The sequence below is a fragment of the Hemicordylus capensis genome, chromosome 5 (genome assembly GCF_027244095.1).
Source record: "Hemicordylus capensis ecotype Gifberg chromosome 5, rHemCap1.1.pri, whole genome shotgun sequence".
Lineage (NCBI taxonomy): Eukaryota > Metazoa > Chordata > Lepidosauria > Squamata > Cordylidae > Hemicordylus > Hemicordylus capensis.
In genome coordinates, this window is record NC_069661.1 from 150381694 (window position 1) to 150397447 (window position 15754).

The 15754-nt window shown below is 40.8% G+C and overlaps 1 protein-coding gene across 6 annotated transcripts in view; it reads right to left on the bottom strand.

Moving 5' to 3' along the window:
- The window catches only part of RELN (reelin), a 554313-nt gene that overhangs the window by 346112 nt on the left and 192447 nt on the right, over positions 1–15754 (bottom strand). For all 6 annotated transcript variants that reach the window (XM_053252916.1, XM_053252914.1, XM_053252913.1 and 3 more), the window contains one exon: positions 1529–1599. In XM_053252916.1, coding sequence (XP_053108891.1) covers positions 1529–1599 — 71 coding nt within the window. The remainder of the gene's footprint in view (positions 1–1528; positions 1600–15754) is intronic.

Consider the following 15754-nt stretch of genomic DNA (forward strand, 5'->3'; position numbering starts at 1 on the left):
TTATCCAGGCTTTTACAAAATCGTTTTTACTGCTGCTTCTATGTGTTTTTACCTGTTGTATCGTTTTTATGCTTGTATTTTATAGATTTTAAATTTGGTTTGTTTTTTATATTTTTTAGCTTAATACTTTTATTGTCTTTTTATTGTATGTTTTAACTTTTGTAAACCGTCTTGGGGTTGTCTTTTAACGAAAGGCGGTATATAAATGCAACAATAAATAAATAAATAAGTAAATAAGGAGAGCAAATCATATTTGACTAATATGAATGAAGTACAAAGCTGATTAATTCATTAATCAACAAACTGTAAGGATAAGATCTGGAATATAATGGCTAAACCAGTCATTATGGGAATACTATAATGAAGACTGGGTGCTTGGTAGAAGGGCCAGATGTAAGAAAAGAGTTATTTCTGTAACATAAATAAGCCCCACTTGCATGTAATGGGAAACCGGAGTTGAAGGGGCCAGAAGTTGGCAAACCTAAACATTTGAATACATTAAACTCTGGTCTGGTATGGAGAGTGACCTGAGGTCTTGTTCACCAAACTCCAGTACAAAACCCTGGGTTGTAGTGAGTTTCGTCGCTCTTATCCAAGGTTTCCAGCTGCCTGTAGTACATCCAAATGTGGAACAGCAGGCTGGGCTAGGTGAAAACAGAGTTGAGGGAGGAAACTCTTCCCTCTCTCCAGCTGTGATTGGCTGTGTGGGCTGTCCTTCATGCAAGAACAAATCTCACACAGCCAGTTCTTCCTCTTCTCTGCAGTCTCCCTGACTGCAGAGAACCTCCTGTCCATTTTGTCCAAATGTGGACAGGAGAGCAGGGTGGGGGTGGGAAGTGGAGCTGCAGGTCCATTGGACCTGCAGCTCCATGTTACATGTGAGAATGTGGCCATAGTTGTGTTGAAGAGGGAATTTTGGTGGGTTGAGTGTGTCATAAATGTGTGAGAACACTACAACTACTGAAATTCCCCCTCTTGCACAACTATCAACTATCATTCTCTTTTCCATTTGCTCACTTTAGTCCTTAGTAACCACTTGAATTGTTACCATGCATTTTAGACTTCCCCCCAGCCTTTTAAATTTGAAAGTGAAACAAGGATTGATTACTCGGTTTAAACGCTCGTTCAAAACTAATTTCCCCTCTTTTGAAGAAGTTTCTGGGTCACTTTGATCAACTTTATTTAGAGTTTTTGTTATCTAACTTTTCCAAAGAGATTACCCTTCAATGTGGCTAGGTTTTGCTACATTGTTTGTTTTACATGTTTGAGTCCTATGTAATGTTTTTGCTGTGTTGTCTATTGTCGAATCAGGTCTATGATAGTCATAAATTCTGTTCTAGTCTACTTAGTTTAGAATTCAGTAGTCGACCAATCCTTCAACAAAAAAAGGGAATGACAACACAGTGGCTGTTGTCAGTATCCTAATTTTGTATGTCTTGTGGCCAGCTACTTAGCTGCTCAAATAATAGTATCTATAAACACAAATGGCGATTAAAGACTAATATGTAAATGGTCATATAACACTTACCTCCCTGTTCACACAACTGCTGGGCTAAGGCATCCTTGAATATAACTTGGCCCCTGTGAGTAGCTGTTGCCCTGTGAACAGAAAAAGAAAAGGGATAAAGAAACAACATACAGAATTCAATTATAGTAGAAAATGGTCAAATTAAAGAAAATATTAATTTTCCTCTGATACTTTTTCTGGAGAAAATCCAACTGTATAATGTGAATTTAGATGTTCACTTCTGCAGGTGTGGAGAATTTTTAATTTTCTGGGGTGGAGGCGGAGGAAAACTGGTGACAGGGGCAAGGCCAAACTTTGGGAAAGCTATGGGCTTTTTAGATATTTTAAAACATTAAAAGCAAATAGTTTACATTACCATAGTCTACATCACTATGAAGAATGAAAAAGAATAGGGGGAAATGCCAACTTGTTTTGAGCAGGAACTAACAGCTGCAATTCTATGAACAACATAGGATTAAATATAATGGGTCTTATTTCCAAGTTCTAACACAAATCTGCCTTCCAAAGCAATGTTTATCTGGTCCCTTAATCAAGGCTGAAGCTTTTTACCCATACTTTTGCTTGCAAAGAAAAAGGAAAACAATAGCTGACATCCTGACTAAATTACTTGATGGAAGTAGCATTAAAATTAATAGGACAAGTTAGTCGTTACTAACTTGTTCGATTAATTTCAATGGGACTTCCATTGAGTAATTTAATCAGGATGTCAGCCAATATATTCAAGAATGATGAGGAGATTTATCCCCGTGAAGCTCTTACTGCCGCTTTTATTACTTCAAGTAAGACTGAAGCAGCTGATAAAATAACAGCTAAAGACTGTGTATGTGTTAGAGCTTTTTAAAAGGTGCGCTCAGACACAAAATGTGCAGTTCTAAAAGAACGTGTGCAGTTCAAAAATTAAAGTTATGCAAAAGTTGTATTATAGTAGATAATGTAAAATGTGACTGATAACAATGAGGAAAATAAAGTGAGTAGTCTAGGCTCTTCTAGAACCCAGATCCTAATCAAGCATACTCATTTCCCCTCTCCCTGCCAAAGACACGTGCCATAGACTCCATTGCTACTCCCTAAAGACTCTTCACCAACTTTGTGAGGCTTCTAAATGTCACAGAAAGTTATTCCTAGTAACAAAGTATGTGTGCACAGACAGGGAAAATGCATAGATGTGTGTTGTAGTGCGAATTACACTCATATACCATTGTACAATTCTGAATTTTCCTTTTAAAGCATGTCCCTGCCCAGCAGCCCTGTACTATATACTCTAAATCCACAAAACAGGGGATCAGAGACCAAGATTCAACAAAATCTCAAAACAAAAAAAGAAGGAGTAGGGAGGATGTGCAGAATGTTCTGAGCTTGAAACGTTCCAACTCGAAACAGGCCATTTTGAATGTTCTGAGCTCGGAACAAAACACCTTTCAAATGAAGTCCTGTTTCCAGTTTGGAATGAAATGACCCCGTTCCAAGCGTTCCAAGTGCCATTTTGGTGGGCTGTTTCCCCCTTGCTTCCTGTTTTTGGCACTGGCTTCTGATTGGCTTACAATGTCTTTGCTTCTTGGTTAGCTTGTTATCATACAAATCAACTTGATTTGTATGATAACAAGCCAACCATGAAGCAAGGAGATCGCAAGCCAATCGGAAGCCAGTGCCAAAAACAGGAACCAAGGGAAATTAGCGTGCCAAAATGGCGCTCAGAACATTTGAAACGTTCCAAGCTCATTCTGTTGGAAATGGTTTGTCCAAACGTTCCAGGGATTTGCATTCCGTTCCAAGCTTGGAACGGAATGAAAATCCCATTTTGTGCACATCCCTATGAGAGAGTTATTCAGTGTGTAATAATTAATATGGGGCAATTAGAAGAAATACATTCAGCAATACATTGCTAGAATACTTCTACATTGAAACAGATACAGTAACTTTCTGATATACAGAATGAAATTGGTAGAGGCCTATTTTAATAACTTATGTCAGTTCTCATAGTAGGTATTGCAGATATTTTCCAAGTCAGTTGTGTAAAAGCTTTACTGTAGGTGCTGTCATCATATCTTATGACAAGCTTTTCAATTCTGCTTGTGTGTTAGCACACATCTGATTTCATAAAAGATTTCCTTATGACATTCATTAGGAGATTCAAACTGGTGAGGCTCACACCAAGTATCAGTGTGTGACTAAGATTCTCTGGGACTCTCTAAAGATAAGAATTTGCTGCCAAAGAATGTGGTCTTTGAGCAGAACTCTGGGGTATATATTTTTATACAAATAAATAAACTGTTCAAAGTTGTTCCATAGATGCTTTGGCAGTAGCAGATTCTGATTGCTGGAACTGTAGGTTACCTTTTTGAAGAGCTTATTTCCTTTTTAAAGAGCTGTGTCCAAATAGCCAAACACAAGCAGCAATAACTAGCGTGATATAAGTAGCTTGTGATAAGAAGCATGAAATAAGATGTAAACTTCTGCAAGTTTCGTGTATATCCTTCTGCTCCCCCCCCCCCGGATTTCCTCTTTCTTCAGATTGCATGTCCTCAAGGAACTCAGTCAGTTCCCTATAATTAAAAGTAACTGACCGTAAGCTGGTTCAGCAATCCACCTCATGAGGCATAATTGCCTCAGATTTATGTTCTCCTCTCCCTATCAGAAATGTTGAAATCGGGCAAAATATTTTGGTGAGATTCTCAGACAGGTGATCAGGTAAGCTATTTCACTCAGAAAACATTTTCTGATATATCTTGCACCAAGTCCATAGCATCTGCCATACACTGAACATGCAGTGCTCATGGCTTCTCTTCTTTTACAAGAGTCTGCATCCCATTAAGAAGACATCCAGTAATACCTGGCACTTTGTCACAGCATTCGCCATAACATCTTTGAAAAGGAAGATTATAGAGACAGAATAGCAAAATGAGTTTGAGCTGTGATAGTTTCATTAAAAAAAAAAATAATAATAATAATAATACTGACTACAAACAGACAAACATCTGCCACACAGTACACCAGATATAACTGTAGTCTAGAAGAAAGAAGAACAAGTTAAAATAATCAACATAGCAATACTAGGGAATAGCAGACTAGAAGAAAAAGAAATAGAAAAAATCACAAAATACAAATATCTACAAATTGAAATTGAAAGGCTGTGGCAGAAAAAGACCAAAATAATCCCAGTGGTAATTGGCGCCCTGGGTACAGTTCCCAAAGACCTTGAAGAGCACCTCAATACCATAAAGGCCACAGAAATCACCATCAGCCAATTACAAAAAGCAACTTTACTGGGAACAGCCTATATTCTGCGACGATATCTATAATAACAGCAACAACATTGATAATAAAATCCAGCCATCCCAGGTCCTTGGGAAGGACTAGATGTCTGTATAAAACAAACCAGTCAATAACACCTGTCTGTCTGTGTAAACAACAACAACAACAATAATAATAATAATAATTCTTCCACAGACATATCCTCCATAGCAATGCAGAAGCAAAATGAAACTTGATCCTTTGTGGTGATACCTGTAGTCTCACCCACAAATACACTGTAGATGCATCAATCTCTATCACTAATGTAAACAAAACTCTGTGAGCCATAATCTCAAGAATCTCATTCACAACAGCAGGTGGAGGCAGTAAGGATAGTGGGCAGAAGGGCGGGCGAACATTTCCCATCGCTACAAAACAGCAGGGAGGGGAGGAACACGCTCCTCATCGCCCACATGGCACCCACTCTCCTGCCCACTGCCTGCTGTGGCCAGGATGGCAAGAGGGAGCCCATGGGGAGGGGGTGGAGGGTGGTGACCCTGGGTTCCACGTGACCCAGGTTGTCTCCGCCCCTGCCAGCTTTGTGCTCTAAGTGGGTGCTTAGCCATCTTTAATGGTCTGGCTGACCCTGGTTCTCTTCCAAATATTATTATACTCGTGTCCTGGCCTTTCCTTCACACCAGGAGCTCTAATTTTTAATGACTTTCTCTGGGTAGGTATGTTTCCTGTTGAAGGAAACAGTGCTAGCTGTAATCTCAGTGGAACTTCTCGCTGCAGACAGATTTTCCCTTGAGGATGAAACAGTAGGTATATTTTCATCAGCAGTATTAGCATTTTTTATGAGAAATATTTCCATGATGGTCACTTGGCCTTGAACCCAAATCTAGGAAATCAAGATTCAAAAGAAAAAGAAATGTGTTACTTATTTATGTTACTGGAACCACATTGGTAAAGATCCCCTATATGTGAGGAAAGATTAGATTCTCACTCACCCACTGTGAAAATTGGATTAAGTAAACAGACAATTTATTTTTGGCAGATTAAATAGATTCCAGACATCTAGACTGGGAGAATGTCCAGTCCCGTCTTGCTGCACAGAATCCAAAAGGTCTGAGGGCTAATGAGGCAAGGTAGCATTAGCCAAGACAGCACCATGGACAGGTCCATAGGACACATTTATCCATCAACAGCCAGGGTAGACAGAACTCTTAAATACCTCTGAGTTTTTTCTTCCCTGAGCTCAGGCCAATCTATGCTATCTGGGCAAAGAAGCACCTTTCAAAGTCGCTCTCTTATATTTAGCAGGGAGAGAACAACTTCTCCTATTTAGCCCCAATGAAGCATCCCTCCAGTGGATGTTGCTGGTGTCTCCCTTGTGTTTATTTTTAGATTGGAAGCTCTTTGGAGAAAGGAGACCATTTTCTAATAACGGGTATATTTAAACCACTTTGAGAACTTATTTTGCTGAAACGTGATTTATTAGATAGATAGCTAACTAGCTAGTTAATACCCATGCTGGACTCTGCCTCCCTTCCCGAAGAGCAGTAGCCTTAAAGGGGTAGCCAACCTGGCCTGAAGTCTGACATTCCTCTTTAGCTGTTCCTGTCTCACCTGTTGACAGCACTTTCATGCAGACATCAGAAACGGTAATGGAAGGGAGAAACTGACTTCCCCAGGGATCAGGTTCTGAGGGTGTCACTTCAGTGGGGTTCAGGTTGAATGGAGAGCATCTCTGGGGCCTTCTCAGCTCTGGCAGTGTCAGGATCCAGTGCTGGTCCTGCCTCTTTCGGATTGGACACTGAGGCTATTCACACACACATGCAAAACTGAGCTAAGGGAGCCCATCCCAGTTTTGCATGCACATGTGAACTGCCGAGATCTGTCCCAATCCTGGAAGCACCAATCCCGGAAGCACCACAGTGGCAAACCTGCCTACAGGGCCACCCTTTAAAAGGGGGTTAGGAGAATGATAGCTCTCTTAACCCCATTTCCTAGATGGTGTGTCAGCCATAGCTGCAAGCAGCTGCAGCTGGAAGACTCGGGGAGGGAAGGAGGGTCCTCATAATTCACTGTGCACTCAGCACATTATTGGAGCTCCAGGGGTGGGGATACATGCAGTGGTGCATCCCGGCACCCCGACCCTTGGGGCTACTGGCAGCAGCTGATGCTTCTCTAGGCAGGTGATATTCCTGCCCAGGGACAGCAGAACAATAATCTGTGGGGAGATAAATGCTTTTGGGCTTCCTCCATGCAAAATGGGTAGTTGTTTTGTGACAGAGTCACAAATTGAGGCCGGGGTCATGACATCAAAAAAGCATGTGTGGTCTTATTCCTGTCTGGACAGTGCATTGATTCAGTACATGGAATATCCTTGGTAAGAAGCACCAAGTTAAAAGAAGTGGAAAGTAGGCACCATAAGTTCTACCTAGAACTACTTATTAGGTGCTCTAGCTGTTTATGGTTTTACGGCTGTTGTTTAACTCAAATGCTCTTTTATTTCTTTGCATTTTGATTTTGAAAACATGCAAGCTGCTCTGAAAGTAGTTAAGTGTTCAGTGATAAAGGCTGTACTTTTAAGGTATTCATTCAAATAAATAAAAAAGTACACCTATAGATGTGACAGTAATGCCATGATCTGAGATTCACATAAGCAACTCCTAGTGACACAAACCTGAGTTATATGCATCCAAAACTCTCCAAGACTCATTCATTTTGTGCTAAACCATGGTTGCCATTACAACTGAACTGAGCCAATGAACATATTTAGGACTATTTTGGTATTAAATGGTCTAGGAACAGTGATGTAAAAGATATAGTTTTGGCCATATCCAATATTAATTAATGTGTCTAGTAGGATTTAATGGTAATGGAGTTGGATACATCAGACAGATTTGACTTCCTTCTTAAAGATTCCCAATTAAGAGCAATTGCAGTGGCATAATCAAGGAAAAACTGCATAATAGTAGTAGTAGTAGTAGTAGTAATAATAATAATAATAATAATAATAATAAAGGACCCCCACAAGATTACTTTGATTGAAAATGCTACCCCTCATTCCTGAAACATCATCTCTGTAAGCTATGAAGTTTTGCATTTTTGTCCCTGAGCAATTTTCAGATTAGGATAATACTATACAGGGCAATAAAATGCAGTTTTCCACTAAAAGCAATACAAGAGGAAGATTATAACCAATTGCTCCGTTTATCCACACTGGCAGCAATATTGCATTAGTTACTGAAGAGCACCTTATCTAACTTCAAAAGCACACAGATTTCATTAGCAACACATCATGTTCTTTCATGTCATTATTAGGAGGATTAGCCATAGCATCTGATCATTAAAAAGAAATATTAGCAACTGTATTTGATCACTAAAACCCATCACATTTGTTAATGCACATAGATATATTTTATAAATAACCCTTCAGCAGAAATATTTTTTAGCCCCGTTCAGGCGTTATGTAACCGTGTACACTGCAGAAGAAGATCACGGGCAACTCCGGCCCCTATGCTGATGCATTCCTTAATCATGGTCCCCATGCATTGGGGTGGAGCTATAATGGGGTGCACGCATCCCAAGAATACATGCTGCCCTGCCTCTGGGGAAGCCACGCTTGCCTCTAGGGCTACCTTGTTTCCCTCCCCTCCCCTCCCCTCCCCTGCTCGTCAGCTGGCCAGCCACTTCTGGGGCTGCCATGCTCCGCTGCACTCTTGCTGCCTGCTGCTGCATTCATGACAGATTTCTCCTCCTCCCTGCAGTGCACCAAGCTGCCAATTCCCAACAGTGTGCTGCACTTCTGCAGGATGCCACCACTTCCCAGCCACTTGGGGTTCTGATTCCAGGGTGGCTGGGAATGAAGGCACATGTATGATCTTTGTTCCCAGTCACCATGAGGGCAGAGCCAGCTGGATCATGACATGTGGGTAGTAGGAGCCTACCATCGCTGTGGAGGGAGGAGGCTGCCACCACTACTAGGACCACCTGGAGTGTGCTACCACCATGGAAGGGGATGTGCTGCTGTGGTGAGGTGGCTGCCCCTAAGAACACAGGCTGCCTGTGCTCTTGCTATGCCACTGCCATGCATACAGAGCTTGTCAGCAGAGACAAACACTGTACTTGTGGTAAGATCCACCCCATGACCCCTAATGCTGAATGTCCATTGTTCTTAACCATGGGGAGGATCTGTTTCTGAGCACAGTGTTTGTCTCTGCAGATGAATGCTGTATGCATAGAGAGTGGGTGGTATAGATAAGGAGCGCAGGCACAAGGCTTGCTGGGACCAGTGTGCCCTCTAACAGGGATTCCCAGATGTTGTTGAGAACAACTCCCAGCATCCCCAGCTGCAATGGCTTTTGCTTGGGGCTTTTGGGAGTTGTAGTCAACCTCTGAGAATCCCTGTTAGAAGGAACACTGACTGGGACGCACCTGTTGGCACTAGGGTTGTATATAATGTGCGAAGAGAGCTTTAGTTGTAGCTTTAAAATACTTCTTTCCTTTTGGAGAAAGCCATGCAACACAGTTTTATTTCTTCAAATGAAGCATCTTGTGGCTTGTTCTGAAAGCTCAAATGTCCCAACATTACATTTTTTTCAGCAGTGCAAGCTATCTTATTTTTGGTGGCATTAACTATAGAAAGTAGAAATGATAACAAGGACGTGTATTGCCATGTGAAAACTGAGAATCTTACCCTTTCACTTCAATTAAAAAAACATATAAAAACAGGCATAAAAACAATACAACAAATACAACAAATAAAAACACAGAGAAGCCGCAGTAGAAAACAATCATGTAAAAGCCTGGGTAAAAAGCCAAGTCTTTAGAACGCTTTTAAAGACTTGGCTTTTTACCCAGGCTTTTACATGATCGTTTTCCACTGTGGCTTCTCTGTGTTTTTATTTGTTGTATTTGTTGTATTGTTTTTATGCCTGTTTTTATATGTTTTTATACTTTTAACATGATGTTTTAATTGTCTTTTTATTGTATGTTTTTAACTTTTTTAAACCGCCTTGGGGTTATCTTTTTAACGAAAGGCGGTATATAAATGCAAAAATAAATAAATAAATAAATAAATAAATAAATAAAAATTCAGTTTAAGTTAGTTGTGAGTAAGTCCCATAAAAAGACGTCAGATTTAGAATTAAGTCTCGTAACACATTTGTGTGACTTTTTAACCATGCTTCAGTGGGGTCAGTCTGGAAGCAACCTTGCTGTATCAGTCCAAATATATAACCTCTATTCAAGGAGGTATGCACAAAAGAGGTCTGCAGCAGAATCCAGCAGAATTCCGGAATCCAGTTATGCATGCTGGATGCTATGCATTCAGTGGAATCCAGCTATGCATGCTGCTGGCCTCCATGATATCATGGAGGCCAGCCATCCTTATTATTCTAGCCCTCCTTATTCTTGGACTAGTTTTTCTCTTTTGAAATTGCTTTTAAAATAAGGGATAAATGCATCAATGTTTATAAAGGCTGACATTCTGCACAATAGTACATCAGCCTAGTAATGCTGAAAATGTTACATAAGAGTAAGTCCATTAGAAACAATTGGCTTATTCTTATGTAACATCATTTGCAAAAATTAGCATTTGTGTAACTTGTGCAACTTGCATGCACACATTTCTAGGCTGATGTGTGGTTGCACAGTATGTCAGCCAAGAACTCTTCCATTCTTAAGAGAGAGAGAGAGAGAGAGAGAGAGAGAGAGAGAGAGAGAGAGAGAGAGAGAACGAGAACAGTCTCCTTGAAGCACTGGGGCAAGTCCAGGTGATGAACTAGTTCATTGTTTCTCAAGCACTGGTCCGTGGACTGGTGCCGGTCCATGAGGAGTCGAGTGCTGGTCTGTGCTGGTCCATGAGGAATTAATCCCCCCACCAAACAATTTTGAGCCAGTGGGGGCCACCGCTGCAGGGAGTTCTCCAGAGCTAATTTCTAGGCAGGCAGCCCTCACTGCTGGGATAATGTTCATTTCGAGGAAGCTAAATGAGTGTTATCCCAGCAGCGAGGGCTGCCTGCCTAGAAATTAGCTCTGGAGAGCTCCCAGTGGCTGTGCCCCCCAGTTTGAAATTGTTTTGTGGGGTGCCTGGGGGTGGGGGTGGGACCCCTTTACTAACTGCTGGTCTTGGAAACTGTGCACAAAGGATGTACCAGTCCATGACTCCAAAAACATTGAGAAACACTGAACTAGTTTGTATGTGTGTATTCACCATTTTGGCTGCAAAGCTAGGCTCACTCCAGGTTCGAAGAATGTACTCTGTTCTTATATTATATCTATCAGAATACTTAATTTAGTCTCAACTAATTGTACCATTGGTTTACTTTTAGGGTACTGAGGCCCATGTAATAAGAGCACCATAATCTTATACATCCATAAAGCTACAGCAGCATCTACTAATTATAGTTCACAGTTGTGTTTGGAAGTCATCCATCATGATGGTAAATGAGTATAATATGTTAGATGGAGTCTGTTTGTACTGAGAAATCCCAGCAGTCATGAAAGGACTAGCTTTAACCATTCCTGTAAAAAGACAACATGTCAAGAAATTCCAGAGCCAGCTGTTGACAGAAGTGTGCCACAAACCGGTATATCTTACATGTTTTAGTTTAATTTCATTGAGTCGACTTTAGGTACTTCTGTTGAAAAGAAGGCAAATATTTGGACTGAAGTGAGAAACATGTATCCCACCCTCCCACTTCTTCACAACATCTTCAAAGAGATTTCTAATGTATTATCCCAGTAGGTCCCAGTACGTATGAGGGGGGAGGGTGGGAAGCCAACCCCGCTCCAAGGCAGGCTGAAGAAGCCCACTGGTCCCAGCAGGGTGAGGCAGGAGGCTCTGCCGATAAGAGTGGAACTGCAGGAGGCACCATGGCAGGTAATGGGGGAGTCTGCAGAGGCACAGACTTATGATGCTGCAAGAGCTGCCAGGAACGGAGTGGCTGTGGCACCGCCCAGCCCAGTTAGCACCAGCAGCCCAGAGCTGGGCTTAGGAAGGAGCGGTGAGTAAGGTGGAGGTTTGGGGGAACAGGGGGAGCTCAAGGAGGGACGGGGAAAGGGGAAATGTGAACCTGTATGGGAATATAATAAAGGCTTGGATGATGGGAAGGGCTGGAGTCTGGTGGGGAAGAGTTGGGGACTCTTCCCCATTGAAATGGTGTTGGCTGATGATGACGGCTGGCAACACTCTGAGGCCCTCCAGCCCCACCCAGGGAACTCACAAAGGAGAATCCTCCCTTGATGGGATAGGGAAGAACAGATAATACTACTTATTCCTTGAATGGAAAGGAAGTTATTCATATATTACACATTCCATGAAGCAGACTCATTGGGTAATCCCTTGATAGATGTTGTGCTTTAGGGCCATTTTCTCCCCCAATTCCTTTGCCTCCCACTTCTGCCAGATGTTTTCTCTCTAAATAAAATATCAGGAGGAGTAATAGTGGCAGACACTATGTAGTATAACTATAGGCATTTCCATTCATAAACAACTTTATTTTATCGAGAGTTAGGAATGAATTGATTTTCCCTACCCAACACTCAAAACTTTGCAAACCTCTCCATGAATAGGGATTGCTGCAATAAAATGTATCAGTTTACTTATCTGATATTTTACACTGCAACTTTTGAAGCCATCCCTAAAGATGCATATAAAACAGGAGTTTGATCAGTACAATTAACAGGTGAAAATGTTTATCTCCATGCTGTAAAAAGCTTCACCAGCTGACTACTGCAAATCAATCTGCTTATATATGCATAGGAGTAAACAAGTTGCCTTTCTGGTTAGCTGGCAATGCTGCTTAACTGATCTGCTATATTGTGTGAAATGATATTACTGAAGTTACTACATTGCTTAAAATATTTGTTTATTTATGTCAGAGATTTGATACCCCTCCTTTCAGCACTGGCCACACAAGACAACTTATTGATTGATTGATTGATTGATTGATTGATTGATTAAGTGCCATCAAGTCGGTGTCAACTCTTAGCCACCACATAGATAGATTCTCTCCAGGATGATCTGTCTTCAACTTGGCCTTTAAGGTCTCTCAGTGGTGCATTCATTATTGTCCATCCACCTTGCTGCTGGTCATCCTCTTCTTCTCTTTCCTTCAACTTTGAGAATTATGGACTTCTCAAGGGAGCTGGGTCTTCACATAATGTGCCCGAAGTATGATAGTTTGAGCCTTGTCATTTGTGCCTCGAGTGAGAATTCTGGCTTGATTTGTTCTGTGATCCATTTGTTTGTTTTCCATGGTTCAACTTGGCTGTCCATGGTATCCTCAAAAGTTTTCTCCAGCACCAAAGTTCAAAAGCATTAATACTTTTTCTATCTTGCTTCTTCAAAGTCCAGCTTTCGCATCCATAGAGTGTCACAGGAAAAACCATTGTCTGAACGATTCCAATCTTTGTAGGTATAGACACGTTGCGGCATCTAAATACCTTTTCCAAGGCCTTCATCGCAACCCTACAAACGCTAGTCTGCAGCGTATTTCTTGACTGTTGGATCCTTTACTGTTGAGGGTCAATCCTAAAAGGCAGAAGCTATCCACCACTCCAATGTCTTCATTATCATTTCTAAGTCTGGTTGCTGTACCCGTTGTCATTAATTTAGTCTTCCTTACATTTAGTTATAGTCCCAGTTTATCACTCAGCTCCTTGATTTTCATTACTAGAGCTTGCAGATCACCCGCATTCTCAGCTATCAGAGTGGTATCATGAGCATAGCACAAGTTATTGATCTTTCTTCCTCCACCTTTAAAACCACACTCATCTTCTTCCAATCCAGCTTCTCTCAGTATATGTTTAGTATATAAATTGAATAAAGAAGACGAAAGTATATAGCATTGTCTTACTCCTTTGCCGATCTGGAACCAGTCTGTTCTATCTGGAGATGTTCTTGGACACCCATTTTCCTAAGGACATTCCACAACTTGACGTGTTCAACACAATTGAAGGCTTTTCTGTACTCAAGAAAGCATATATCGACTTCTTTTTGGTGTTCTTTGGCTTTCTCAATTATCCAGCGTGTATCGACAATGATGTTTCTTGTATCTTGGCCTTTTCTTCTTCTTCTTCTTTTAAGTGCTGATCTAACTTCATCTTCCCATACTAGAGGTTCTTGCAAGTAGGGAATATATTCTAGAGTATCTTGGATGTTGACGTCCCTGCTGTACAGATTTTAAGTATACTCCATCCATCTCTGTTCGATCTTCTCTGAATCAGTTTACTATCTGTATCAGTTACTCTCTGTAAGGCAACTTATAGTAAACACATGAAAACCAGCAAATTATTATCATAACAGCGCAACAGGAAAATCAGCTTGAAAACAGCAGCCTAAAACATCATAAAGGGAGTCATAAGAGCAGCAGAGAGCTAATAAATTCAGTTTAAAACTTCACGAAAAGCTGCCTAGGATTAACCCTAACATTTTCCAGTGATAATTTTGAGTTAACTTTTTGGAGGGGTCAGGGGAGCAGAAATGAGTGGGAGCACAGATATGTGGGATATAAATACATTTCTTCCTAAGTATTCATCTAATACAGATGAAAGGCCTGCCTAGGAACTTTGGCACATATCTAACAAGAAAGACATATTGAGTGAGTAAAAATGTATTTTATTTATTTATTTATTGTTGCATTTATATACCGCCTTTCGTTAAAAGACAACCCCAAGGCGGTTTACAAAAGTTAAAACATACAATAAAAAGGCAATAAAAACATCAAGCTAAAAATATAAAAACATATTAAAAACAGGCATAAAAACAATACAACAAGTAAAAAGACACAGAAGCAACAGTAAAAATGATTATTTAAAAGCCTGGGTAAAAAGCCAAGTTTTAACAAGCTTTCTAAAGGACCTGTGGTCCATTGGCTAGATTGGACCTGTGGTCCTGGTCCTGGTCTGTGGTCCTAGGACCTGTGGTCCATTGGCTAGAATCTAGCCCTGTGGTCCATTGGCTAGATTCGGGTACAAATTGAATCGTGGCTGATGCAATTCGAATCGATTCGGGTTTCGGATCTGTCCTATTAATTTACCCAGATTCCCAGCACTCTGGTCATTACCAAGAAGGCTACAGGAATTGATGGAATAGCTACAGAAATATGGCAGGCAACAGAAGAAGAATCAACCAAGGCGCTAACCAAACTGTGCCAGCAAATTTTGGAGAATAACACAGTGGCCAACAGATTGGAAGAGGTCAGTCTACAAACCCATACCAAAGAAAGGAGATTCAACAGATTGCGCAAACCATCGCACAATAGCCTTAATTACACATGCTAGCAAAATAATGCTCAGGATCATCCAATGCAGATTAGAGCCCTATGTGGAAAGGGAAATGCCGGATGTCCAAGCTGGTTTCAGAAAAGGCCAAGAAACAAAAATTAAATAAAAAGTATTTTTAACTTCAGTGAAATTACTGATGATAATTGGCACAATATAACAGTTATAGTCTAAGGGATGAAGAAAAAATAGCCAACAATGACTTCAGGCAAACAGTCATGCACACAGTCTGTGTATCTCACCATCAGAGCAAAGATACCAACTCGTGCCTAAAATAAATGGCTACCATAAATATGAATTCCCATATATAAAACGGACATACAAACCTTGGCTCAGTCCTGAAGAATAAAGAACTTATCACAGAGTAAGCCTAACCCAAACATCTGGAGTAGGATCTAAAGATTAAAACCATAGCTAAGGCTACATGTTTGTCAGAGTAGTAATGGATTTTACAATTTTTATAGAATTATCCATGACTTTTCACAGCTTAAAACATGGAAAGCTGCCCAGGTATGTGTGGGAGCTAAAACAGCTGGAATGCTTATAATTTCATTAATTAAATGATATTTTGTTGGAATGGCAGATATCATGAATTATGTGGTGTTTCACTTGTATTGAAATGAAAATATATGCAGCAGAGATATCTGGCTGAACACCTGGCTGATACTAAGGCAGGGGCCGAGGAAGGAAACTCAGTCC